We start from the raw sequence: 25674 nt of genomic DNA on the forward strand, positions 1-25674 counted from the left end.
GATGCTCCCCAGCTGCACCCACTGGGATGCATCTTGGCTCAGCTCGGGCTGCACAATCTGCACGCAAAGACACCCCCCCTCTTCAGCTGCTGTGGGGGGACAGGAGGACGCAATTAAGACAGCACAGATAAGACACGCTAGAAGCATGACACGTAGAGGCTGGAAAGCCACGGGGAAAGGGAAAGAGGCAGCTGGCTTAGGGAGGCACAGAGAGAGGCAGAGGCTACAGGCTCAGCCATTTTTCAAACCAATTAAGTTTCCTTCATTGTTTTAAAATTAAAAAAGGAAAAAATAAAAGAAACGCCAACCCTCGCCCTACCCCCACTTCCTTCACGGAGACCTTGAACAGAGCAGACAGGAACCACAGGTGTGGGCAGCATCTGCGACGGCCCCAGCAGGCAGCACTCAACACACCGCATTAGAAAATAGATTAGTAAAACAAAAAAATACACTTTTTCACAACGAGTTTGAGATTTGGTCAGTAGCGTGTTGGGGTGGGTGGGAGAGGAGGGGCAGCTCCCACCACCAGCGGGGTGTGCATGGGGCCAGGCACAGCAGCCCAGGCCTGGTCCTGGGACCCCCCCTCCACCCCAGGGTGGGACAGGCCCAGCCTGGCTGCAGGGTGGCAGCGGCTGCAGGCCGGGCAGCTCTGGCCCCACGGGCAGTGGCAGGCCAGGGCTCCTTCCCCAGTATGCACCAGTGGGGAGCAGCTGAAGGCAGCTGCAGGGCAACTGTGAACCAGCGGCTGGAGGCCAGGGCAGCAGCTCTGCCCTCTCACCTAGGAGAGGAGACCCCGGCACTACAGGAGAGAGGGCAGCGCTGGTTGCCACATTAATACTGGTTCACCCGCTGCCAGGCACAGCCCAGGTCGACACTGTAAGGGGCCAGGGAACAGGAGCAAGTTGGGAGGCACACATCAGGCCCTGGAGGGACAACACTCCCCGCTGCGCTCTGCTCCATGCCACTGTTGAAAGCAGGATGGCATATGAGGCCAGGGAAGGAGCAGCAGCAACTTCATGCTGCCAGGCAGGAGCATCACGGAGAAACAAGCAGGACATTCTCCACCTGCCACTCGCTCACCTCATGTCTGCAGAGAGGCACAGGACCCAGCACTCATGGTACAGGATCAACAGCTGCCAGGACACAAAACAGCCTTCCCTCCATCACCGGCCTCTGCAGGGACCCGCAGACACAAGGCTCTTCTCAGCCTGGCTGCCAGATGCAGGACAGGGAGCGTCACAGTGGAAGAGGAGCCCTGCCACAGCACAGAGGTCTCCCACCACGGCCCAGCCCTGGCCTCTCCCCCCTCCTCTGCCAAGGCGATGCAGATGGCCAACACCAGACAGCCAGTCCCCGAACAGCTGGCAAAACCCAGGGAAGATTCAGGCTCTGAAAGCCAGTCGAGGATGGCTGAGAAATGCAGGGTAAGGCAGGGAGGACACAGGAACATGATGACATGACACAGAATCGGGGCAGAGGTTCTGCAGAGCAGCAGCTGAGTGGCATGCCACAGCCTGGCAGGCAAGGGGAGGGCACGCCTGTGCTTGGCGCAGGCACCCATGAGCAAATGCAGCCCTGGCACTAGCTAGAAAGCCAACAGCACAGGCAGGCCCTCCCCTGCAGCTTGATACACCCCTTGCACAACTGGGGTGGAGACAAGCAGCAGGAAGATGGGCTGCCCTGCTCCCCCCCTCAAGCCCCTGGGTCAGGCATGAGCCCCGGGAAAGGATGGGAAGGAGTGCCCCCGCCACAACTGCTCTCGTGCAGGCCAAGTCACATGAAAAGAAGGAACATGGGAAGGAAGCTACTTTAAAAACCACTGCCAGCAGAACACACCTTCCCGGTTGTTTTGGCCCTTTTGGCACCGAAATGTCTCCCGACAACCCCTGCCACGTTAACCAATAAAACAATGCCACAGATTAGAGGAAGGAGGGAGGAGGGGAGAGAGGACACTACTGCCATAAATTGGCTTTCCTCTTCCCATCAGGATTCCTCAGCAGTAGAGAGCAGGCCGACCCTAACATCGCTCCTGAGCTGCTTGACCACAAGTCATCTTGTCAGAATTGGGGCCAGATGGAGGACAGCCCCAGCCACAGAGCCAGTACTTGGCATCCAGGACAACCTGCAGAGCAAGAGGTCCTGCCTCGGCCCACAGGCAGACCAGCCTCAGTGGTGGCGAGTGCCCCTGGGTGACCAAGGAGGGCCACTCACCCTCATTATCCTTTGACACCATGCAAGGCCAGTGCCAGCCTGCACTGCCTGTGCATCAAGGCGAATAATGACTAAAGCAAAATGGCCATGAGGAATCGTTTGCCTGCCATCCAGCCCATCTCCTCCTCTCCTCTATCACTTCCAGCTTTGATTAGACAAAACAAGAAAGTTCTCCCTTTCAAGCAGATGCTAGTGCTCTGCTTGCCCAGCATTCTGGGATGGGACCGGGAGCTCCCCAGATGTTAGCTGCTTCTGCTCCGGCATCTCAGCGTTGCTCAGGGATGGTGCAGGGACCTGAAGAAAGAAGACAGCAGTGACTTGCGTGAATACACCCCAGTACAGAGCATGTTTGAGCACACAGACACGTGGCCCTGCTGCCCTGGTCCTGTCTTCAGCTCCACCAGGCAGAGGTCTCGGCTGCGCTTGGGAGAAACCAGGGTCCACCAAACAGGCAAAACAGCAGCTCCATTAAGATCTGGAGCACTGGACTCTGGAGGCCTCCTGTCCAATCACATCCTTAATGCAGGGCTAATTTCAAAGGCAGAGTAGGCTGCTCAGGGCCATATCCAGTGGGGCAATAGCTTTCTCCAGCAATGGAGATTCTACATCTGCAAGGGCCCTTCCCAGGGACAATCCTTTAGCTTGCACTCAGTGCCAAAACAAGATGCCTGTAATCTCCCACCCCTCCTCGACCCCTCCTAGCTTCCATAGGTGCCAGCTCCCGGGACTAAGATCTCCAAAAGCACAACCAGCTGTGACTTCCTTTGAGGAAATCAAAGGAAATCAAGAGATGCTCATTTCCAGGGCCAGAGCAGAATGAGCTTTTTATCAGCAGCCTCTCAACAAGGCCCCCCCAAGCGTTGTTTTGTTCATGCTAAGTCACAGTATCTGCTTTCTCTCTGCTGACCCAAAGCACCAGCAACTCCAAGCAGATGCCGCCCACTCACCCCCCACATGGAGGGAATCACTCACAGCACTCAAGTGAGGAAGGCTGCCATCCTTCTGTGGAGCTCTGCTCTCCTCTGCCTGCCCACCAGAGTCCTGAGCAGCGGTGGGCTCTTGAGTGCTGGGCCCCCGTGGGCATGACTCCTCCTGAGCTGTGCTCTCTTCTTGCTGCAAGATGCCCCGTCTGTCCAAGACACTACAAGAACAGAATCACACCATCAGAGACCCACACCTCCCCTGAAGCTAGTGAACTTTTCCTGGCAGAAAAAGTGCTGGTGGAAAACAAATGTCAGGTCAAGAAGGTCCACTCCAAAACAGGCTGTGCACAGCCAAACCTAGTTTACAGCGTCTACATTCCTCCTGTGAAAACCAAGCCCCTTGGAAAGCAGTTCAGAGCGTGGGATCCCACCAAAACGAGTGCCCTGGAAAGCACCTTCGCTCCATATATTGCCCCAGGTAAGGGGAGCCACTCCCCCACTGGCTCCCCAAGGACATGGTGATCAGCAGCACGTCACAAGCTAGAACCACTGAAGACAGGCAAGGAAGGCAACACAAGGCCTTCCACCCCAGAGCATCCAGCCCAACTGACCTCTGGAAGCCTCATACACACAGAGCGCTGGCAGAAAAGCAGCCAGGCCTTGTACCCAAGCAAGGGGAGCTACACACAGTCCTACACCGGGCTCTGGGGGAAAACGTGGCAGGGTGGCCCCTTGAGAGCTTACCTGGGGGGAAGAGGCCCACAGAGCACCTCACAGCAGTTCTTCACTATGTTGCCATGGCTGTAGGGATTCTGCACGCGGTTCTTCCCAGTCCAGGACCCCTTAATCTGCAACAGTCAGGGCACAAGCTCAGGTCTGCTTCACCAATCACCAGCCCCAGCCCACGGAGCCCTGCCTTCAGGCCACAGGCCACGTCAGCAAGGTGGACACAACCGTGACATGCTGAGGAAGTGACGAAAAATGGAGATGGCTCAGAGGAACAAGAAGAGTCTACTTACATCTTCATTGGTTGTCTGATTCAGTGCCACCAGGAAGGTGTGGAACCCAGTCAACCCCACCACTGACCACAGGGTGAAGAAACAGATGAGCACTTCCAGTACAGTAAGGACAGTTAAGGACTGGGAACAGCCTGGCAACAGTCCCAGCCCAGCTGTGTCACTACCCCCAGGCACACTATCCTAACTCCTTTTCTTTTCCTAGACATGGTTTTCCATTTTACCTTCCTCCCAAAAGCCACAAAATCACTCCCCACCTTGTAGTCACAGGGGAAAACACCATGGAAGACTCCTTAGAGAACCCTGAGCATCAAGACTCCAGTCCCCCCAGAATGCAGCTCAAACTAACACCCAGCTTTGGAGAAGCCAACCCCTCTGCATTGTGGAAGGATATGTCCCTGGGGTTTCCTTCAACGTGTTCAGAAACCCAATCTTCAAAGATTCTGGCAATACAAAGAGAGAGGTATTTTTTTTCTCTGGAACATCACACTAAATCCTGCTCCCTTTCCCATTCCATCACCTCTGGTTTGCAACACCATCTGTATCCCCCCCTCCAGCTCCTTAGCCAGCCCAGTCATCCCTCTCTCCAGAGCCAGACTCACTCAGTGCTACGTAGACTATGTTGAAGGTGAAGATGTAGATGGTGAGGAGTGAGAGCGAGAGGATAAAGAGGTAGAAATAGCGGTAGTTCCTCTTCCCCACGCAGTTGCCCACCCAGGGACAGTGATGGTCGAAGCGCTCTATGAAAGGAAAAATGGAGATCAGCACTGCACTAGTGCAGTCCTGCCTGCCTCCAGATGCTTTACTGCCATGCCCTGAATTGAAATATTCCCAAGGCTGGCAAGGACTCCCCGGGCCATCAAGTCCAACCCCTCTGCTAACTCAGGGCCCTGTATCACGGCCCCCTTCCAGAAGGGGAGGCCACGTAAGAAAGTGCAAAATCATTTTACTAATGAGTTGGTTTGCACATTCAGATAGAGTTTAAGAGCTTTTAGTAAAGCAGCACACAGGTTAGATGACAGCCTGGGGCTCAGAAGTTCTTATCTAACCCATGTGCCCTTTACTCCTGTTGGAATAATTAGAAGAAGGTCCAAGGAACTGTATAAACACTCAAAGGACTGGGAACCTGCGGAGGAAAAAAGGGATCCAAAAGAATGGGATTTCTTCCTTGAGAAGGGATGCTGAACATGCGCCAATCATGATACGCAAAAGAGTTAAGTCTGCGATGCAGCAAGGGGAACAAAAAACAAGGGCACTCAACATAATGGCAGAATCTCTGTGCTGTTGCAAGTTGCAGCTTTCATGCAAGACACAGCTCTCCACTGGAACCCTCTAGCCCAGCAAGGCCAGCAGCTCAGTGAAACTCAGAAATGGACTGCACATTTACAAGGACAAGTTACACTTACGTTACACTAGTTATTGCCAAAGAAGTACTGGCTAAGATGAACCATCTGGCTTTAGGTTCCAAGCAAATCTCAAGCTCCTTGAGCTTCAGATGAAGCAGACTGTCCCTGTCTGTTCACACACCACCATTCTGGACTTGCTCAGCACACACAGTGTGAAACCCAATATGGAGCGAGATGGGGTGCAGGTCTCCACCTGCCCTCTTCCAAAGGCTCTCACCTAACATCCAGGTGCTGGAGCAGGCACAAGCTCTTCTACTCACCCACACAGTTGTCACAGATGCTGCAATGAGAGGCACGGGGCGGACGGAAGATCTTACATGTGTAGCAATACTTCAGCTTCACTATCTGGTTGTTGATTTGAAAGTTTTTAATCCGTGGGGGTGGGCGCTGACCCTGCGGCACGGTACCGTTGGTGGCCTCTGAGTAAGAGAACCAAGGAGAGATTGGACCTGGTGCTACAACACAACAGGCCCAGAATGACAGCTCGCCTCCCTGCTTTTCCTGCTAGTGGGATCAGGGTCTGCTGGGTCCGGAGTCAGTGGCTGCAGCTCTGCTCACGCACTCCAGAGCCAACCTGAAGGCTTGGAGGCAAGAAAAGGGATGCCAGAGCTTTCATGGGCATATGGACAGGGGCTGTGGAGGGGGCATCACCCACATCCACCAAACTTCCTCTCTACCTGAAGGATCAAGGTGCCCACACCAAGCTTCCTGCACCCCTTCCCAAAAGCAAACCAAGTCTGTATGTACATGGCTACAAGACAGAAAACAGCATGTGAAAAGGTTCCCAGAAAGGGAATTCGGTACATCACACCAACTTTTTGAGACTCAGCCGAGCAGAAATAGCCAGCAGGTGGTAAGATGCCCCATTTGGGGCAATCCTCACTTTTGGAGGGCCAGCCGGGAAGAAAGGCTCTGCAGTAAGAGTAGCCTATAGATATGCCAGAAATGCAGAGGCTTTTCCAGCCAGCTTGGCTGGCTCCGCACTCACCAATCTCCATCTCTATGAAGGCTGCCTCATCAGGCAGGGCTCTCGGGATCACCCCAGGATCACTGAAGCTTGTCCGCAGGAGCGTAGCCATGGCAAATAGGAAGAGAACTGCTGCAAACACGGGGATGGCTGGGGACAGCTGGACTGCCAGGTACCGACACCTGCAGAGAGATGTCAGGAGGCGATGAATCAGACCACTGCACAGTCTGCCTGAGCCAGGGCCTGAAAGCCTGGCAAGATGTCAGAGTCCAGACTTTTCTGAACGCTGGTTACAGCTGGAGAAGAGAAGCTGTTCAGCACTTCCTTCTGACCCCACCACCACAGGGAAACACCCCTGGGGCAGCTCTAATGACCAGCCACAATCAAAATGTTCCCCCATGTTTTTAACCAGCCAGGCACAGAATACTTTCCAGCACTTTGTTTTGTTTCCAGCTCCCATTGCTCTGAGTCACGGGCAACGCCAGAAACACAACCAGCCAACGAGAGGGATCTTGCCTAGAGGACACCTGCTGCAGCCAGCTGCCAAGGGATGGACAGCACCTCTTGGAGAAGCACACAAAGCCTAGTCTGAAAGCCCACCAGCACATCGGAATGGTGGGAATCTCTAGCTGTCCCCTAAAAAGGCAGCAGCTTCCAGTACCACAGAAATTACTTTCCAGGGATTAACCATGTCCTGTGCTTCTCAGGAATGGATCCAAGACAACCCCAGCTCGAGAGAGGAAACACAGCACAAGGTTTGTTTGCTTTATAAATACAGAAAGGTCCAATAAGGAATTATGTTGCTAATCCCGTTGACCGAGGTAGTGCAAAGGGAGCAAGGAGATTAATCTTGCCTGTGCCCCATGTCACTTCTAGACACCCACAAACATGTCTCCATGGGCAGTGCAAGCTGTCCAGAAGGCCTGTACAGAAGTCAAGGTTTAGAGATGTACTGGTCTTAAAGAAAACACATTTTTAGCCCGATTCCTTCAGAAAACCCCATTTATGGCAGCGTGAAATTTCTATGGAGTTTTTCCCTAAGGTTTGACGGAAACCCCACCCAATTCTCAACACTTGTGCAAAATCTCACCTCTCATTGCACGCCTTGTTTCCCCAGGTTCCTCTCAATGAAGCTGGGTACCCAGGCTTTCTGGTAAGCCCTGACTTCACGGGGTTGGATCCAACCCGGACTCCTGCTTTCCACAGTCGCTCTCCAAAAAAGTAGAAGGCTACTGTGATGAAAGGCATGGGATTATCCTCCCCAGTGGATCTGTCATCCTAAGCAAGGTGACTTCCATGACATCCATAGCATTAACGATTTAATTCTGGATAGCTTTCCCACCCATAGCTTCTCCGAACACAATAAAGTTTCTAGCTCCGGCTGGTTGGTTTGCAGCACCAAATTCTGCAAGCCCACCATCCACTGCAGGAAGGCTCGCCAGGCTTCAATTTGCCATTGCTTGACTCCAGTGACTGACCTCTGTGTGCAATGAGGTACAGAAAGGGCTGTATACTGAAACTACGGTATGCTTTGGCCACAGCCACAACACAAAAACCTCTACAGCGATGCACAGGGCATGTCCCTAAACCAATGTTGTTAAACACTACAAACTCTGCAGTTACTCAAAATGACACAATCCTTAAGAGTTCTCCATGTGCAGAGTCCTGCCTACATTTGAAGTGCCAGGTCAAGCAGCCAGAGGGCTGAGTTTATCGTCTTTAGGCAGCCCAAGATAACTTTGCTTTCCCTTTGCAAGGGCAAAGTCTAGAAAGAGAGCTGCAAGTCATTTGGCAATTAAAGAGAAACCTTGGATCCCATTTTGGGAAGGAACACGGGTTCATTCTTCTAAAAGCTGGACATGGTCTGCCTCAAAGGGCTGCAGCTTGACCCTTGTCCAGCTGACATGACAGCTTTAAAACTGTTACAACAACATGAACATATTACGGGCTTAAAATATGCATTCGTGAACCATGTTAAATCTGAGCCGAACCCGCGCCAGAGCTTCCAGCCTCAGATATACACTAACACCTTTTAAGTTTTGTCAGTGTACTGTCAGCAAAGAGATTTATTGCCCGCAAGCACATGATCCGTGCCAGGTGTACTCTTCCAGGCACAAACCTGAAAGCTTTACACAGCGACACTCAAGAATAAATGGGATCAGCCCCTGCAGCAACCAGTGCGGTCCCCATTCCATCTGCATTTGAGCCGGAGCGTGGGATGTGACTCACTCCCTGCTGACCATTTCCTACGCATCTTTGTGCCGTGGCAAGGAAAGCAGCACCATTCAGCCAGTATCCAGCCCTTCCATCCAGCTCCCAGCGAGGCACAGGCACAGGGCAGGTTAGGTCCCCAATTCAGGGTGGGAGAGAAGCAATCCCCAGTAGCCTGCCTGTCTGCCCAGAGGTGTGCAGTCAGGGAGGACAGGGACAAAGCCCCTGAAAACACCAGATGCCTGCTCTCCTGTCTGCTGGGAAAAAGATACCTGGAAACTCACACAACGAAGGATTAACACTAGCTCCTTCAGCTGCCATTCACCGAAGCGCACGAGATGTCTGCTCAACAAAGCCATTGTCCTGTTGCCATCTTCCCTCCAGCACAAAGCAAACACCCAGGCACTGTGCCAGCTGCTCAACCCCATTGCTCAGACGTGCTCTGGCACAGCAGGTGCTCAGCAGGGCCCTCCTGCTTCCCCAGGTAGCGGGGCTGGTGGTGCTTCTGCATCCCCTCGCCTAGGCACAAACACAGCCTGGAGGCAAGGTCAGAGAGGCCTGAGTGAGACAAACCCCCACTGCACTGAAACTGTATCCTGAGACCCAACACTGAGCCTGCTGCATGTCTCCCATCCCTCCCTGTGCTGACAGGGCCTTGCTTTTAAGAAGGTGTCTTTCAGGGAATAACCCCAGACCATCTGCCATGGCAGAAAGAGCCAAGCTCCGTCCAGAACGGCTGAGCAACAGGTAAGACCACCATGCAACGTTTTGACTTGGTACTCACTAGCACTGGGGATTCTTCAGTCTATGCCTAGACTACAGCACCATCACGCTCAGCAATTCGTTCACACTGCTAAGTAACAGACATTTTAAAGATCTTTTGTTTGGGAAAGCTGAGAGTCAACAGAGACATACTGGCATGTAAGGATATTGCTCCTCCTCCACTCCCCGTGCAATATCTGTGTTCTTGAGCATTTTGTCATCTAATAGCAGACAATAACCGCACTATCACAACCCATCATCATGGGCGGGTGGGCTGTGGGGTGAGAAAGGCTTAAACAAAGAGTTCGTTAGAATAGCGGGGGTAGGGGGGTGGGGGGGGCAGGCAGCAAGAATCAGAAGCTGGGAGGTGCCACAAGTTTACAGTGCAACGGCTGCTTGACCGATTATTTTGCGACTGCTTGGGAAGGTCTGTTGTAAGCAGCACATTAAGCAAAACTCTGGAGGAAGGGGAAAACAAACAGGCCAGCCACGATGGAAGTGGACTTCAGCCATGGCCATTAGGCAGCACATCTCATGGTTGGGTCCCTCCAGGGTTCAGCGCAAGCTCTGTTGTATAATTTATTTACATCTCACTTGCAAAATACCTATTTAACTTTCCTAAACTAATGCATAACCACACTGTGTACTTGTCCTGAATGCTAGCGAAGCAAAGTCGTATCTTTACCAAACATCTGACCCTCACCAGAGCACTTACAGTCGTCTGCATTTCCCAGACCTGGGATTTTTTGCAGAGGCTGATGTACTTGCAGGAAGCATGGAAACTGTTGCTCTGAAAACCTGGGTAACCACTGCACTGCAGTGCTAGAAGTTCAGTGCCCTTTCCTAAGCAGCACTCGGGCAGAAATGAAGCTGTCTACAGAAACTCTCCCTGTCTGTCAACAGTGACACAGAAAATGCTCGCTAGAGACCCACTTCAAATGCGGTTCCACTGTGAGCACATGCCACGTGCTTCCAACCCAACTGATGCAACAACCGACTTTAAGCAGGAAACAGAAACCTTATGCCAATGTTACTGCTCTTTTCCCAGCTACACTCACATCTCCACACAGGCAGGAGAGCACCCCAAGACCTGTGTGGGAATGGTGGTGCTATAGAGGATGTGCACACAGCAGGGAGACCAAGGTTGTCTTCCGAAAAGGAGCCCACGTACAAGAAAAAGGGCATGCAATTAACAAACCCGGGAGCAGCTGCTTCACGCAGAAACACGTCTTCATGAGCAAAACTAGCTGAACTCTGGATACCAACAAGTTTACCTCTACCGAGAGAACCTGTAACTACTAAAAAGCACCAATCAACTTGTGTTTAAGTTTTGACAATGCTTGACATGGACCTAAGCAGAGGTAAAAGCCGTCTTCAGGAGCATGTCTTTATCAGTGCCAAACCTTGGATCCTTGGGATTTGGAAAAAACAACATTTAAAAGTTAAGTCACATGAAGTGTCACCATGGGTTTTTTCAACTCATCAGAAAACAAAAAAAATTTAATCTCTACATAGTTAAAGAAAAAAAAAAAGTAAAGAAAGTGATAAAGTTGCTTGGTTATTGGAAAAGCAAACAGCAGCCCTTTTCCGCACTCAGGAGCCTGGCATCGCTGGCACTATCTTGCCTGTAACACTTACAAACATCAACTGTTCGTGCTGAAAAACTGAAGACAATAGAAACCCCGTTCTCTTGCACATGCTTTGGAGAGCTAAATGGAGAACTCTCACTTCAGGAGGGCCATTACAGACACGCTGGCAAACTGCAGAGGAAACTACCAGCAGCCAGAGAGAAGACACTACATCCCATCATCTTAATTCTCAAATGGATTTTACAAGTGCTTTACCTGGGCTTCTCCTTGTGCTCAAATACCACAAGCAGAGTTGGACAACTAACCGCCCTATCACAAAAGCTGACGTACTCATTAAATGCCTGAAATAATGCCAAGAGGATATTAAACAGAATTTTACGTGACACGTTACAGTCATAGAGTAGACCCAATTAAATATAGATCTCGGACCCTGCAGGGACCCGCCACAGCCCTTAAGCAGCAGGAGCTGCTCTCTGCCAAGGTGGTGGCGAGAGAGGTGCCCTTGGGCAGAGGACTCCAGTCACTGCAGAGCACTTCCCCAGGAGCCAGCACAGCTCTTTATCTGCTTTATCTGGGAGGGAGGAGCCAGATCTCCAGGTAGAGCATTGATAACTTAGTCAGCCCTCTAGGTCCTGTTCGCTCAGTGATGGAAAGACTTACCCAATTCCAGACCACAGCTCTACAGCCTAGAGGATAAAAACATATAAATTCCCATGCATGGGGGCTGAGATGGCCTCAGACCATTCAACTAGAGGCACAGCAGATAAACTAATGGCATTGGAGCTACTTGAAGGAAAAATAAAAACGCAAAAACAAAATAAAAAACCCCACCAGCAGCAGCCCAAACAGAGAGGCTGTCATTTCATGGCTGGGGACAACTCTTTCAGGGAGGAACGCAGCAGCTTATCTCATGACATGCGATGCCAGTCACCAACAGCTCTCCAGCAACAGCATTTGTAATCAGAGCCCAGCCAGAGCAGCCTGGAGGGCGAGGATCAAACCCGCACTGGCTCAGATCGAGTAGCAAGACATTTTCTGGCTTCAGGCATCCCCAAGCCTTGTTTAGACAAGGTGTGACTGCGCAAGTGATTCAGCTGAATGAAATAAGCATTCACAACACAGGCACCCCTACAGCGAGTGTATAAGAATTAAAAGGACTCCTCTACCCACCACAGTCTGCTTCACTCCAAAACCAGATCCTAACAACCCAAATTGTTCCTCTGTAGCACAGACTTTAAGGGGGAAACCATGAATTTCCACACAAACACGAAAGAATCTGCCAAAAGCCAAAAGAAATGGGTAACACAGCAAAAAGATCAAGGCTGAGACCCTTATGCAAAAGCACCCTAACACATGCAGAAGGCATACAGGGTAAGCAGGGCTCTTGAGCAGCCAAGCTGCTCATCTTCTCAGCTCGGTCACTGAAACAGAGACGTTGCAGAGTGTTTCTGGCTGGGAAAGCAACATTTCATCCCCATCCCAAATTCAAAAATCCTCAAACAAATCAAAACAAAACCATCTCGTTCAAACAGAAAGCATTAAGGTCCACACACTGAGACAATCTAATAGATACTTTGAATTTTCCCAAACTTTTCCCCATCTCCCCAGTTGAAACTACTCAGCCATTTTAACTAAAAATTCAAGAGATGATTCCTCTCCCAGCAAAACTTCCCCTGGGCCAGCAGCCCCTGCAAAGACCACCCTCCAGCTCCACGCAGAATGCATGTCTCTGAGCAAGCAAGGACATGAGCAACCCCTCTGCCTCCCAGAGCATGGGAAGAGGCTTCTCCAGGAATTTCCAGTCACGTACCTGCTGCACCCATGGCCAAACTAACCATCACACTGCCAGCTCTTCCAACAGCTAGGACTGGAAAAGCAGCCTGGGTTCGCTCTGTCCTGCACAACCACGGCAGGCAGCTGGCAAAGGCAAACATGGTAGAGCGGGATGTGGCTTCGCTCTTCTGTTAAGGACAGGCTCCGCAGGGAGCAAGAGCAATTATCCCTCACAATAAGTGTTTCTGGAGCCGTAACACTTACTAGTTCTTCCTGCAAGGCAGGAAGTCTTAACCCCATTTTTCAGATGGGAAAAAAAACAAAAAAACCAAACAACAAGACAAACAGTGGTGTCATTTCATACCTTTAAATTTGAATTCAGACTGAGTCAGGGATAATTTGGGCTTTCCACACTCAGGAACCCCAACACCCTGCATTACAGTTGTACAGCACCTGCCTCCAAAGCTACAGGACAAACCAGCCTCATACCTGACCAAGGCCCGACATTAGCCACTTCATTGTTGCTGTTGGGATGTGGCAAGCCTCAGCAGAGTGTTCCAGAAAGCCCTTTCCAAGGCTGCCAGCGGCATCCACTAAACAAGAGGAGCCAGGGAGAGCAATGCCAGGCCAGGGGAAGTTGAGACAAGTTCCCTTGTCCAGGGAAGATGTCTAGGAGGCCAGCATCTGGGCTGAGTGCTTTACTGGAGGAATAGCCAAGGCTTAACGAGGGAGCAGTTTCTTCCACTTGCTTTCCTGGCTTAAAGAGCTTTTGCATTACCCAACACCATTTAGAGTCCCTGCCTCCCTAAGAAACATGCTGAAGGAGACAGAGGAAGGAAAGTTTCAGAGTTGTTTAGCTGATCCAAGCTTATCTTCAAACCAGGCAAGAGGGGCATTCTGCCCCCTCCCCACAACATCAGTACTTAGGTAAACACAGAGGTAAACACAGGCTGTTTTTTTCCTTTTGTTTGGTTTGTGTTTTGGTTTTTTTTTTTGTAGGATTAATCTAAAGCCAGATCAGTTCCCCAGCCCCTCACATGGGCAAGTGGTGGGGAAGGGGCAGGTCCTGCTCTTTTAGCAGTGTCCAAGACTTTGGCTGCAGGTCTTCAGGCCACTGAGCTGATCTAAAAGGGCAGCCGGATCCTCTCCAAACACGAGGACTCCAGCTGGCAGGAGGGCCTGCTGTAGTGCAGCATTCTGCAACACCCAGCTAGCAGGCAGCTGCAGGGCAAGTTGGATCAGTGTTAAACCCCAGTGCCACCAAGCTCACTCCTTTTTTGTTAATTCTCCGGTTGGGTCACCTCCCTCATTGGCCTCAGCTGGGGGCTGCATGCACACCCAGCCGGTAGGGACACAGGCTCAGGCCATGCTGGCCTGGGCTGCTGCAGCAGCAGCGCCCTTGCACCCCGGCTACCCCTTGGTGACAAGCACATGCCCGAACCCCCGTCCCCTCTAGCTGTGTTCAGTGCAAGGGGATGCAAGTCCCAAACACAGGGAAGCCGAACCGGTCAGGACGAAGCGCTAGCCTCACCCCATGGGCAGAGCTGGGGGAAAGCTCCAGTGGGGCCCATCCTCCCCAAGAAGCTCCAGGGTCAATCTGTTGAGGGCAAAGAGGCAGATTCTGCCACAGCCAGCCGCAGCGTGCTGGGCTCCCCCCTCTCTCCCAAGGCCACCGGGCAGGCGAGCCCTGGGCAAGCTCAGTCCCTGGGCTGTGGGGTCACCGGGCCGCCGCGGGCAACTCACTCAAAGGCAAAGAAGAGGGCGCAGGTGCCGAGGATGAGGAAAAGCGTCAGGTAGAAGATGCCCTTCTGCCGGGCCATCATGATGCGGCCGTCGCAGCAGAAGGTGTTCCTGCCCGGCAGCTTCTCCCATTTCCGAACCACCTTCTTCCTCGCCACCATCACCGACATGGCGGGGCCGTCACTGGGGCGACAGCGGCCGCCACACGTCCAGGCACTGCTGCTCCGCCACCCGCGCCCCCGGCATCATCTGGGGCCTCGCTGGGCTCGGCTGGTCTGGGGGCTGCGGGGAGAGGGAAAGCGCCTCAGCACCGGGGCGGCGGCCCGGGGCGGCGGGGGCCTCAGCGGCTGGGGGCGGCGGCCGTCTCCAAAGAAACCCCCGCGCCCCGGGAGGGGTGTCGCCATGGAAACCCACCGGGGAGGGGGGTGGGCAGGGCGCGGCCCGGGGGACCCAGGTGGGGGGGAGCGACGGGGCGGGGCAGGGCAGCCCCCGCCCCGCCGGGCCGGGCCCCAGGCCCGGGAGGGGAAGGGAAGGGAGGGGAAGAGAAGGGAGGGGGCCCGCGCCGCCGCCGCTCACCCTGTGCCGGTGCGGGCAGCACCGGGCGGGCCGGGCCGGGCCGGGCCGGGCGGGCCGCTCCGCTCCCTCAGCGCCGCGGGAGGGGCCGCCACGCCCCGCGCCGCCGCGGAGGCGGGGCCTTGCCGGCCATTGGCCCCGCCGCGCCCGCCGCCCCGCCCCGCCGCTCCCCGCCTTCTCATTGGCCGCATGCGACGTCACTCTGCGGCTGCTCCCCCCGCCCCGGTGCGGACACGGGGAGGCGGGGCGAGGGCGGGGCCCTGCACGTGGCCGGGGGCGGGGCAGCCTCTGGGCGGTGGGCGGGGCCGGGGAACCCCTCCTCCCCCGGTTTAGCCCGGCCCAGCTCCGGGGGTTCCTGCCAGACCCTGCCGGTGCTACCCTACCCAGACTCCACCCCGCCCCAGCGGCCCGGCCGCCGCCTCCCCGCTCCGCTCCCCTTTTTCCGTTATCTCGTAGCGGGCGCCCACGACGCCACTTTCCCTCCGTCGAGCCGCAGTACGGCGGGGAGTGCCCCGGGTCGGTCCCGCCGACGGGCTGTCCCCCTGTTCCAGCTGCCAGCCCTACGCCCGCATTTTGGGGCCGCGCACCCGTTGTCGCACCGTTTCGCAGGCCCGGACCCGGGGGTTCGGCGCAAGGAACCCCCACGGTGTCCCGCCCCACGCACACGCGGCGCTGTCCGTGGGTACGTGGCTGCCGGCGCTTCAAATGCGGAGGGAAAGCGGAACTTTTCCGGCGGTTGTTGCTATGGAGACTGAGGAAGATGGGGCACAGCCCGTCGCCTCCCTCCACAAACCGCCCCCTGCCCTGAAGCCCCTATTTTGCGCCCAACCCGGGCGCAGGCAGGGATGGAGGAGGAGGAGGACGGATGCGCAGGGGCCCGGCCGCCGGAGCAGCTCTGCGGGGCGCTGGCCTGCAGGCGACCCGGTGACACTCGCACTCCCTGGCAGCGACCTGCTCCTCTGCCCCGGCCCCCACCGTGCCGCTGGCGGCCACCGGGCGCTGACACCCCTTCGCGCCCAGAACGGCTTCCACCGGCGAGGCATCAGGGCCCGGGAAACGCGCCAGCCTCGGGGGACGGGTCGCGCCGCGTGGGCTTCGGCTGCACGGGGTGCTGGGCGTCCCGGCGGCGCGGGTGGGAGGGCGGCCGGGGCCCGGGGAAGGCCAGACCCTCCCCCGCCGTCGCCGGTCGCTCGGTCGCGCCGGCCTTCAGGCGCGGGGGGGGGGGCTGCGGGCGGCCTCCGGGTGCGCGGCCCGATGGGAGGGACGCCCTCGGCAGCGCCTGCGGCCAGGCGGAGGCCGGTCCGCCCCGGGGTCCCCAACCGCGGCCGGGCCGCTGCCCCCACCCACCAGGCCCCGCTGCCACGGTAACCGTGACGTCAGGCAGGGCGGCGGAAGCGCGGCGGGTGGTGGCAGCGCCGTGCTTTGCGGCAGGTCGCAGCGCGGTGCTTTCCGGCTCGCCCGGCGTGCGGCGCGATGGCGGAGGAGGACTGGCTGGGAGTGGAGGCGGCCCCGAGCGCTAGCGAAGGCGAGGATGAGGTGAGCGGGGCCGGGCTCGGCTCCCCAGGCAGCTGCCGCCGCTGCTGCATGCGGAGCTCCGGGCGCTCCCCCGTCCCGTGCGTCCCGGGGCGGCTGCGGGCATGGCCGGGGACGCCGAGGCCTGGGCGGGAGCAGGCTGGTACCCGGGGCGAGGCCGGGCGGTGGTGGGGCACCGGGCAGCAGGCGCCGCTGCCGGTAGCGCTGGCCGGGGCTGCCTTTGCGGCCGTGCTCCGCGGCTGCTTTGCTGGGCCTCTGCCGGGGCAGGGCTGGGCTCGATAACCGGGGCTGCTGTGTGCCAGGGGCAGGAGGACGGCGAGCGGCGGCACCGGCGGCTCCTGGAAGCGGTCAGCTCCCTCTCCGGACGGAAGCGGTGAGTGCAGGGTGTTTGAGGAGGTCCCGTGGCTCGGCCCTGCGGCTCTTGCAGCAGCCACACTGCAGTTCCTCCCCGTTGCCCCTGCGGGGCTGCGCAGGAGTGCTTTGGAAAAAGGGGCAGGTGGGAGGGCACTCGGTTCCCTGGGCCCAGCTCTTCTGCCTGTGCCGCAGCTGCAGGTGGGAGGAGAAGCACATGGTGGGGACGCGAGGAGACTTTTGGTTTATTTTCTTTCTTCTCGTAGGCGGAAGCTGGCTGAGCGTACAGAGGCAAGCGTGCAGGTGTCAGAGTTCAATGTCAGCTGCAAAGGTAATATCCCTGGGAAGCTGGGCAGAGCTTCTGCTGTCAGACTGAGGCCACACAGCCCACCCAGAGCTAACAGCTTGGGATTTGCTGTGTCTGCCCTGGACCTTTGGGCTGAGCGCAGCTTCAGCCCCTTGGCGATGCCACACCTGTGTTAACGTGTGGGACCTTGTGTAGGTGCTGGGGAGAAGCTGGTTCTGTCTGAGCTCCTGCAGCCTATCCGTCCTAAATCCGCCCTGAGCAGCGTGAAGAACGAACTGACCAGAGTGAAGCAGAAAAAGGCAGTGGAGCTGCCACTCAGCAAAGAGGAGGCAAAGCGGGTGAGTGGGCCTGTGCAGGCAGCAGAGAGAAGTTCTGACCTTACAGGGCAGCACAGCTGCATTCCTGAGTGCTCCTCTACTCCTCTCTGATGCTGAAAGGCTTTCCTTGCTCTTTAAGTCAGCTTTTCTCTACTCACCCTTTTCCCTTCTCACCCGTGCCTACAGGTCGTGAGGGAAGCTGCCTACGTCAGGACCTCTAAAGATGTGGGCAAATGGCAGCAGGTGGTTTTACAGAACCGACGGGCGGAACAGCTGGTTTTCCCTCTGAAGCAGGAGATTGCTACAGTTGTACCCCTGGAGCAAGCGGCTTCAGCTTGGAAGGTGGGTGCTGTTGTGTGTCCTGCAGCTCCCTCGATTTGGCTGGGGCAACTCAACATCTCCTGACTACACTGAGAGGGATGAGGTAGGCATGAGGAAAGCCCAGCCTGTAGCTGAGGCTCTAGGCAGGTGCGTGCTGAGCTTGGGAAGATTAAAAGGGAAGTCTTCAGTGTTCCTCCCTTGTAGCAGATGTGTAAATGCTGTCTGGGAGAAGCCAGGTAAGGCATGAGCAGAAGGCTTAGAGCCTGCTCTGTCTCCTACCTTCTTTTTAGACTCTCGGCCCTAGATACACAGGCTGAGTCTGCAGTTTCTCAGTCCTTGGGCTGAGCCAGGTGCCTGCTAGTAGCCCTCAGCCACTTGTGCTGAAGCTGAGGGGGGATTTGGTTTCCCAAAGCCTGCGCATTTGTGAATCTTCATTATGAAAGAAGGATGCTTTGGGTATTGAATGTGAGTTCCCCTGGGGGTTGTGGTGCTGGCAGGAGAGTTGCTGTCATCCCTTTGAGTTCTCCCAGTTGTCCAGATGCTCAGGTGAGAGACAGCCCCTGCCAAGCCCCCAACATTCACAGCACTCGCTTTGATCTGCCCAAAGATCCCTTTCTGTTTTGGTGGGACATGGGTGTTGTGTAACCTGGACCTACTGCTGCATGCTTCTTGTCAGTGCTATGCGGCCAGCACTGCCTGTCAACTGCAAGCCTGTTTATCTCTCCTGGGAGGAATTCTGTCTGCCGTAACCTGGTGCAATGGCTGGGAGGGTGCTTCGGCAGGCCCACAGTGAGCCTCAGGCTGTTGCGTGGGATCTGTGAGCAGAATTGTGGCCCCAGCCCCCAGGAGGAGGGGGGCACACTTCTCCAGGCCCTCCCATGGAGCTGCTCAGGGACACTTGGAGGGATGGGGACATCTGGAGAAGCATTGGCTCTCACAGTTCTCATCGTGCTCTTGCTGTGTCGGTTCTGTCCCAACAGGCCCGAACTCCCCTGGAGCAGGAGATCTTTGGACTGCTCCACAAGACGCAGCAGCCCATCACAGACCCACTCCTGACACCAGAGGAGACAGCCTCGCTGCAGGCAATGAGCTTGGAGGAGGTGAGCGCTCCCCCAGCCCCTGCCATGCCCTGGCTCTGGAGGCCTCTTCTTTGGTGTTTGCCCTCACTCTGAGTTCCCTGGCAGGCCCGGCAGCGGCGGGCTGAGCTGCAGAAGGCTCGGGTCATACAGTCCTACTATGAGGCTAAGGCTCGTCGAGAGAAGAAAATCAAGAGCAAGAAGTAAGGTTCTGTCATTGCTGGGCTTGGTGTGATGGAAGAGAGCTGGGTCTTGCCACTGGAGCTGGCCCTGCCCAGTGCATGGGTATGGCCAAAACATGGAGGAAGACAGAGCCAGTCCTCTCCTTTCTGGGATCTGCAATGTATCAGGCAGCTTCCTGCCCAAAACAGTGCTGTGTTCCCAAAGGCCTCCCCAGAACCGTGAAGCCTCGCTCACCGGCTCTCCACCCTTGTGTTGCAGGTACCATCGTGTGCTGAAAAAAAGCAAGAGACGCAAGGCCTTGAAGGAGTTTGAGCTGCTGCATAAGTTGGACCCCGAGGCTGCCTTGGCAAAGCTGGAGGAGCTGGAGCAGCTCAGGATGCAGGTGCTGCTTTTGCACTTCTCCCACACCCCTTGGGAAGTTCCTGCCTGTGAAGGTGCTCTTTCTGATGCTTCTCTCTTCCTCCCAGGAACGCATGAGTCTTAAGCACCAGAACAAGGGAAAATGGGCCCGCTCCAGGGCCATTATGGCTAAGTATGACCTGGAGGTGAGATCACAGAAGAATTTGGGTTGGGAGGGACCTTCAAAGACCATCCCATTTAACCCCCCTGCCATGGGCAGGGGCACTTCCCACAAAACCAGGTTGCTCAGAGCTGTTTTCAGCCTGGCCTTGAACACTCCCATGGATGGGACATCCACAGCTTCTCTGGGCAACCTGTGTCAGTGCCTCACCACTCTCATCGTGAAATATCTCTTCCGCATGTCCAAGCTAAATTGCCCTCCTTCAGTTTAAAGCAGTTGCCCCTTGTCCTGTCACTGCAGACCCTAGTATAAAGTCTCTCTCCATCTTTCTTATAAGCGCCCTTTATATATTGAAAGACCCAATAAGGTCCCCAATGCTGGTTGGAGAAGGGGGAGACAGGTGGGGGGGGGGGTTAAGGAAGGTGGGCATGTTGTTTCTGGGCTGCGTTAGAAACATCTTGATCCCCTCCCAGGCCCGCAAGGCCATGCAGGAACAACTTGCCAAGAACAAGGAGTTGATGCAGAAGGTGCGAGTGGAGCTGCCTGAGGAGGAACCAGGTGGTGTTCCTGAGGAGGACCTCACATCAGTGGCTGTCCCCACCATCCCTGCGGGTGCCGGCAGAACTAATCCCTGGATGCTGGGCAAGCCCAGTGGCCCAGCCGAGGAGCCCGAGGTACAGGAGGGTCTTGGAGACTTTGCGGTGCCTGGTGCTGCGGAGAGCAAGGAGGAGATGGAGGAGGAGGATGAGGAGGTGTCAGAGGAGGAAGCTCTGTTACAAGACTTTGCGCAGAAACGGCACGTGCGGCAGCAGCGGGCAGGGAGCCCTGAGGGACAAGGTGAGGAGCTCACACCCCGCAAGTGCAGTTTGGTGTGCTGCAGGGTTGGGCAGGGGAAAGGGGGTCGTGGGACTGTTTTCTGGCCTGTTTCACACAGTTGTCCTGCTCCCTCCCTGCTTGTGGGTGACTTTCTCACCTGATGCCTCAATGTGCAGGTGCTGATGAGACTGATGCGGTTTCTGAACTGCTGAGGGACAGCCCTGTCCACCCTGTCTGTGCGGAGGAGCAGACAAGCGTCAGGATCGAGCAGCCTTCCCAGGCCCAGGCGGAGATCCTGCTGTTGGAGCAGCTGGGCAGGGTGCAGACGATGGAGGACGCTGAGGCTCTGGCCTCAGAGGAGCATGTGGAAGAGCTGGAGAAGCTGGGGGCTGCAGGAGCAGAGGAACAAGTGCAGCAGCAGGAGGAAGGCAGAGCTGAGGAGAGACGTGTCAAGAAACCACCAGCCAAGAAGAAGATCATTAGCCTGCAGGCTGTGCTGTCCGGGAAGTCCCAGGAGGTTCAGTGCCCCAGCCTGCCTGTGGTCATGGAGGAGGAGGTGATCAGGATGGGCCTACCCCTTGGTCCCTGGGCAGGGCTGGCTGCAGGGGACTGATTTGTCTCTCCACAGGAGGGTGGCATCGACCAAAGAGGGGTGATCGCAGAGGCCTTTGCTGGGGATGACGTGGTCGCTGACTTCCGCCAGGAGAAGCACAAGGCAGAGCAGGCTGCAAAGCCGCAGCCAGTGAACCTGGTGCTGCCGGGCTGGGGTGAGTGGGGAGGCACAGGACTGAAGCCCAGCACCAAGAAAAGAAAACGGTAAGTGTGGAAGAGCTGCAGCAACATGCTTCAGCCCAGCACTGGGATCTGACATCTCACTTGCCTGGCAGATTCCTGCTCAAGCCACCCCCAGCCCCTCCCAGGAAGGACCAGCACTTGCCCCATGTCATCATGAGCGAGCGGCGCAACATCCATGTGGCAGCACATCAGGTGGGTGATGCCCAGCCTCCGCAAGTGGTAGCAGCAAGTACTCCAGCACCCAGGCCCGCCCAGAACCTTGCTGTGACCCGTTCCCAAAACCTCCTGAATCCCTGCCGGTAATCCCTGCTCCACAGGGAGTTACCCCACTGCACTGTTTCCCTGCAGGTCAGTGAGCTGCCCTTCCCCTTTGAGAGGCACCAGCAGTTTGAGCAGAGCATCCGGACACCTGTGGGCCCCACGTGGAACACGCAGCGTGCCTTCCAGAAGCTAACTACCCCCCGCGTCATTACCCGAGCAGGCCACATCATCCAGCCCATCTCCGCTGAGGATGTCCCTGACATGGCCACCGAAGCTGGCAGTGGAGCCAAGCCAGCGCTAGAAATTGCGCCCAAGCAGCCAGAGCAGCCCTTTCGCCACCCGCGCAGGAGAGCACAATAGCTCCATGCCCATGTGTGCTTGGACTGGAGCAGGCAGAGGAACCAGGAGAGGCTCCTTGTTCTGTCTGGTGCCTTCTACCCGTTCCCCCCACCCCAATAAAATCTCCTGGGCTGCCTTGTCTGAGCGGTGTGTGTGGCTGCCCTAGCAGTGCCCGGGGACAGGACAGCTGGTGCCCTCCTGCCTGTCCTTGGGGCCCCATGCAGCGCAGGGTGCTTTGGCCGGGTGTAACAAACAGCTCCTGGGCCAGGCCCGGGAGGTACAGCTCAGGCTTGCAACTGTGACAAGGGGGTGGAGCAGCTGCCAGTGCTCAGTCGGGGCTGGTTTTTCACCTGCCCTGTGGTTTTGTCTTTCATACTCCCATTTTTTTAATATATAAATGGGGGTTTATTATTACTATTTTTTTTTTAATCATAGCTGAAGGGGCTTTCTCACAGCCCTGCTGCGCAGAACAGCTCCTTGGGCCTGTCGCAGTTCCAGGGTAACTTCTGCCCAGCTCTAATCAACCCAATTCCCTGGAAAACAGGTCCGTGAGGGGGTGCAGGTGTGCTGCAAACGCTGGGAGCTGGCTCTGCCCCTGGCGCAGCCACCCAGCCTGCTGCTGCTGGGCTCGGTGTCCTGCCCACTACACCTCTCAGAGGGTGACAGCAGGGTGCTGGTGTGTCCAGCACTAACGGAGGGGTGTGCCAGAGCCTTGTGATGAAACCGGAGCAGGCAGGGATCCCTCCAGGTCTCTCCTCCCTTGTCCCACACATGGTGTGCTCATGCCAGCTGCAGAAACGCTCCCCAGCCAGAGCGAAGGAGCGCAGGCCCAGGGAGCTGCTGCTGTTCCTGGGAAACACATGCCCTATGCCAGGGACGCGTCCTACCCTGCTGGCACCACAGCCTGCCCAGGAGAGCGGCCAGGCGGTGTCCTCGGGCAGCAGCTGGTCCCTCGGAGCCAGGGCAGGGCTGCCACAGTCACCCTGCTCCCCTACAGCCAGGTCATACCAGGGAAAGGGGGTTCGTGGTGGGGGTGGGGCACAGGCACCCACGGGGTTGAGAGCGGGTGCACAGCCGCTCCCCGACTCCCACCCCAAGACTACGCAGGGCTGTTCCGTGCTGGGTGCTGGCACTCTTGGGTGGAGGGGAGGTGGGGGCTGCCTGCACTACTGCCCGCCAGGGACCAGATTGGGTGCGCTGGCCCAGCCGGCACCCTGGGGCAGGAAGATAGTGCTCACCTGTGGCCAGGCCGCGGTTGTGTGTTATGAATTTACCCCAAGCTGGGGGCAGGGTGGAGGAATAAAAAAAAAAAAAAGGAGAGGAAGCGGAGAGCCCCTCGCTGGCTTGGTGGCCCCAGCTCAGAGCCCAGCTTCCCTCTGCCCTGCCTGCCCCAAAAGGTGTGGGAAACCTTCACCACCACAGCCCCAGGGGATGGCGGGGAGGGGCGGGGGTGGGGGTGGGCAGCGGTGTAGGGGGTATTTCTTGTTTGTTTTAGTCAAAGCTGAAGTGCCCTGGAGCCAGGGGAAGGCAGAGCCCAGTGTGGGGTGTGTGCAGCCCTCTGCCTGCACCTCCACCTGCCCACAGGCAGCCCTGGGCTCACTGTAGCCCCACTTTGCTGGGGCTAGCTGCATCCCCACGGTGCCCCTGGCACCGACCTTCACGGGGACCCCTCGTTATGTGCCCTGACCCAGCGTGGTGCCTGGCTTGTCCCAGTACCCGGGCCACCTCACCTCCTTCAGCTCCCAGCCTTGGGATTCTCGTAAGAGTACCTGGGCTGGGAAGGGTCTTCGGAGGCCTCAGGGCTCAACACCTGTGAGTGCGGAGCTGGCCTTAGGCTCGGAGCAGGGTCTTCAGAGTAGTGTCCTGCCATTTGGCTGTCTGCAAGGAGGGGAACCCCAAGCACCCCTCTGGTCTCTGTCCTCATATTCAACCCACCCTGTGGCAAAGAAGGACTGTCCTGCTGTACTCTGCACGGTGTCCCCTGCACCCCTGAGGAGTGGCTTACAGCCCAGTGGGGTCTGGCCCTGCCTTAAGCTGGGCACCTTAAGTTGCTACCTTCCTCAGCTGCCCCAGAGCGGGAGTGATGCTCCCCACTGGGCCTGGGGCGATGATAGCACCAGGGCAGCCCCCTCCTGGGGTGCAGATCCTGCAGAGGACCAAGGCCACTAGGTCTGAAACCAGCTCAGGCTTCAGTGGAGCAGATGAGTTTACTGTCACAAGCTGGGACCACCTGAAGCAGCAAGAGGGACCTGCTGACACATGGCCCCTCGATCCGGAGGCTGCCTCACACTGAACTTTGGCTGGTGAGTCCTGCGGTGTGAGCATGGCTGTTGCTCTGCCAGCGTTGAGAGGGGACAGCTTCAAGCCATGGATCTGGATGTGCCTCATCTTGCGCAGAAGGGCAACACTGGGCTGGACTGGGCTTGAACTGGGGCTTCCAGTATGCAGAGGTGCTTCAAAAATAAATGTGGAAAGCATCAGCGTGAGCTGCTGGGAATGAGTTAGAGGAGGCACCTAGATAGAGTTGGGTCACTGGCACTGCCGTGCTGGCCCCTCTGGGCTGCTGGGCCAGCTTGTCTGTCCCAGCACAGGCTCCTCCAAAGCTGCAGCACTCCTGCATCAAGGGCAACAGTTGTCCCTCTGACTTCCCTGCAGAAATAAATTTCCTCAGTGCAGGAAAGCCAGCACTTGGGTGGTTTTTTTAATTAAAAACCAATTCTAGGTCTGCAGACTGCTGCAGGAAAGGGGGATGCTGGGGATGCCCGCCGGCAGCGGGGAGAGGGGGAGAGAGGAGCCGTGGCTGGGGGAGCCTATTGTAGGGGGAGTGTTGCTTGCTGGGTGGGAGCGGGCAGGGGCCTGGCATGAAGCAGGGCTAATGCAGGCTGGGGGGCGGCTCCCCGCGGGGACTTTCCCGGCCTGATCCTTGCCCTTCCCGCGGCACGCTGCAGCCTGGCTCCCCTCCCGGGGCCGCGGCGGGGCCGGCCTCCGGCTGCCACACGAGGTGTCAGTCGGTGGGTACCAGCAGCCCCAGTGCCGGGAGACACCCCCCCAGCCCGGGCCGCCCCCTCGGCCGCGCAGCAGCCCACAGGGAGCGGGGGGTGGGGCGCACGCCTTCCCGCGGCCGTGCGAGCGCCGTGTCCCTCGGGAGAGCTGCGAGCGGCCGCAGCTGGCCCTCACTGCCCTACTTTCCGGGCTGCGCCGGGCCGGGGCTGCGGCCGCTCCCGGGGCCGGCGGGAGCGGGGGCTCGTCCCGGCCGGGCCCGCGCCGCCCCGGGAGCGGGCAGGGGACGGGCAGCGTGCGGCGGGGCTCTGTCTCTCCCAGCGCGGCGTGCCCGAGCTCGGCGCCGTGCCAAGGAGGCGGCACGGCCACCGCCGGTGTGTGTATGTGTGTGTCCCCGTAGGGACCCGGCCGGGGGGCGAGCCCGAGCTCATGGGCCGCCCTGGCCGCCCGGGAGCTGCTGCTGTGGCTGGGCTCCTGCACCCGCTATCCCGGGAGACCAGCAGGAGCTGAATGAAAGTTAAAAGACACATTTAAAATCAACAAATAAAAGGCTTTTGGTGGCTCGTTTTTTGTTGTTGTTTTGTGATGTCTTTGGTTTTTTTAAATACAGGCTATAAATAACCTGCAAAATATTTTGTCTGGGCTATTTCTGAGGGTGAAATCTCGGCCCTCTGGCTTCCCATG

At 56.9% G+C, this 25674-nt stretch overlaps 2 protein-coding genes across 4 annotated transcripts; one reads left to right on the forward strand and one right to left on the reverse strand.

Annotated features, from left to right (window-relative positions):
* Positions 1-236: 236 nt before the first annotated feature.
* On the reverse strand, positions 237-15308 carry ZDHHC9 (zinc finger DHHC-type palmitoyltransferase 9). 2 transcript variants are annotated; one of them, XR_008825462.1, is made up of 11 exons: positions 15175-15308; positions 14602-14880; positions 6545-6705; positions 5817-5975; positions 4753-4890; positions 4545-4593; positions 4154-4256; positions 3879-3982; positions 3184-3352; positions 1081-2505; positions 237-964 (listed from the first exon to the last, which is right to left on the reverse strand). XR_008825462.1 is itself a non-coding variant. In XM_056359618.1 (10 exons), the coding sequence occupies exons 2-10, from the start codon at positions 14766-14768 to the stop codon at positions 2401-2403; spliced, it is 1155 nt and encodes a 384-aa protein (XP_056215593.1). In that variant the 5' UTR covers positions 14769-14880; positions 15175-15308; the 3' UTR covers positions 237-2400. The 2 variants fall into 2 exon arrangements, 1 of the variants encoding a protein (XP_056215593.1); XM_056359618.1 differs by having other exon boundaries at positions 237-2505.
* A 1294-nt stretch (positions 15309-16602) lies between these two features.
* On the forward strand, positions 16603-22131 carry UTP14A (UTP14A small subunit processome component). 2 transcript variants are annotated; one of them, XM_056359615.1, is made up of 14 exons: positions 16603-16707; positions 17007-17077; positions 17322-17386; positions 17558-17700; positions 17866-18021; positions 18981-19100; positions 19185-19279; positions 19518-19641; positions 19727-19804; positions 20253-20616; positions 20772-21151; positions 21224-21411; positions 21483-21582; positions 21739-22131. In XM_056359615.1, the coding sequence occupies exons 1-14, from the start codon at positions 16645-16647 to the stop codon at positions 22009-22011; spliced, it is 2220 nt and encodes a 739-aa protein (XP_056215590.1). In that variant the 5' UTR covers positions 16603-16644; the 3' UTR covers positions 22012-22131. The 2 variants fall into 2 exon arrangements, with proteins under 2 accessions (XP_056215590.1, XP_056215591.1); XM_056359616.1 differs by having other exon boundaries at positions 21224-21362; positions 21739-21874.
* The last annotated feature ends 3543 nt before the right edge of the window (positions 22132-25674 follow it).

Source organism: Falco biarmicus, chromosome 14 (genome assembly GCF_023638135.1).
Source record: "Falco biarmicus isolate bFalBia1 chromosome 14, bFalBia1.pri, whole genome shotgun sequence".
In the NCBI taxonomy this organism is placed as follows: domain Eukaryota; kingdom Metazoa; phylum Chordata; class Aves; order Falconiformes; family Falconidae; genus Falco; species Falco biarmicus.

Bases quoted from the DNA above. Each gene is read 5' to 3' on its own strand.
- ZDHHC9 (XM_056359618.1), bottom strand. From the start codon at position 14,768: ATGTCGGTGATGGTGGCGAGGAAGAAGGTGGTTCGGAAATGGGAGAAG. The intron at 6,706-14,601 runs GTGAGTTGCCCG...ATCTCTCTGCAG, and splicing joins GCCCTCTTCTTTGCCTTTGA to GTGTCGGTACCTGGCAGTCC. The intron at 3,983-4,153 runs GTAAGTAGACTC...TGACTGTTGCAG, and splicing joins ATCAGACAACCAATGAAGAT to ATTAAGGGGTCCTGGACTGG.
- UTP14A (XM_056359615.1), top strand. From the start codon at position 16,645: ATGGCGGAGGAGGACTGGCTGGGAGTGGAGGCGGCCCCGAGCGCTAGC. The intron at 17,701-17,865 runs GTGAGTGGGCCT...CCGTGCCTACAG, and splicing joins GCAAAGAGGAGGCAAAGCGG to GTCGTGAGGGAAGCTGCCTA. The intron at 19,805-20,252 runs GTGAGATCACAG...ATCCCCTCCCAG, and splicing joins TGGCTAAGTATGACCTGGAG to GCCCGCAAGGCCATGCAGGA.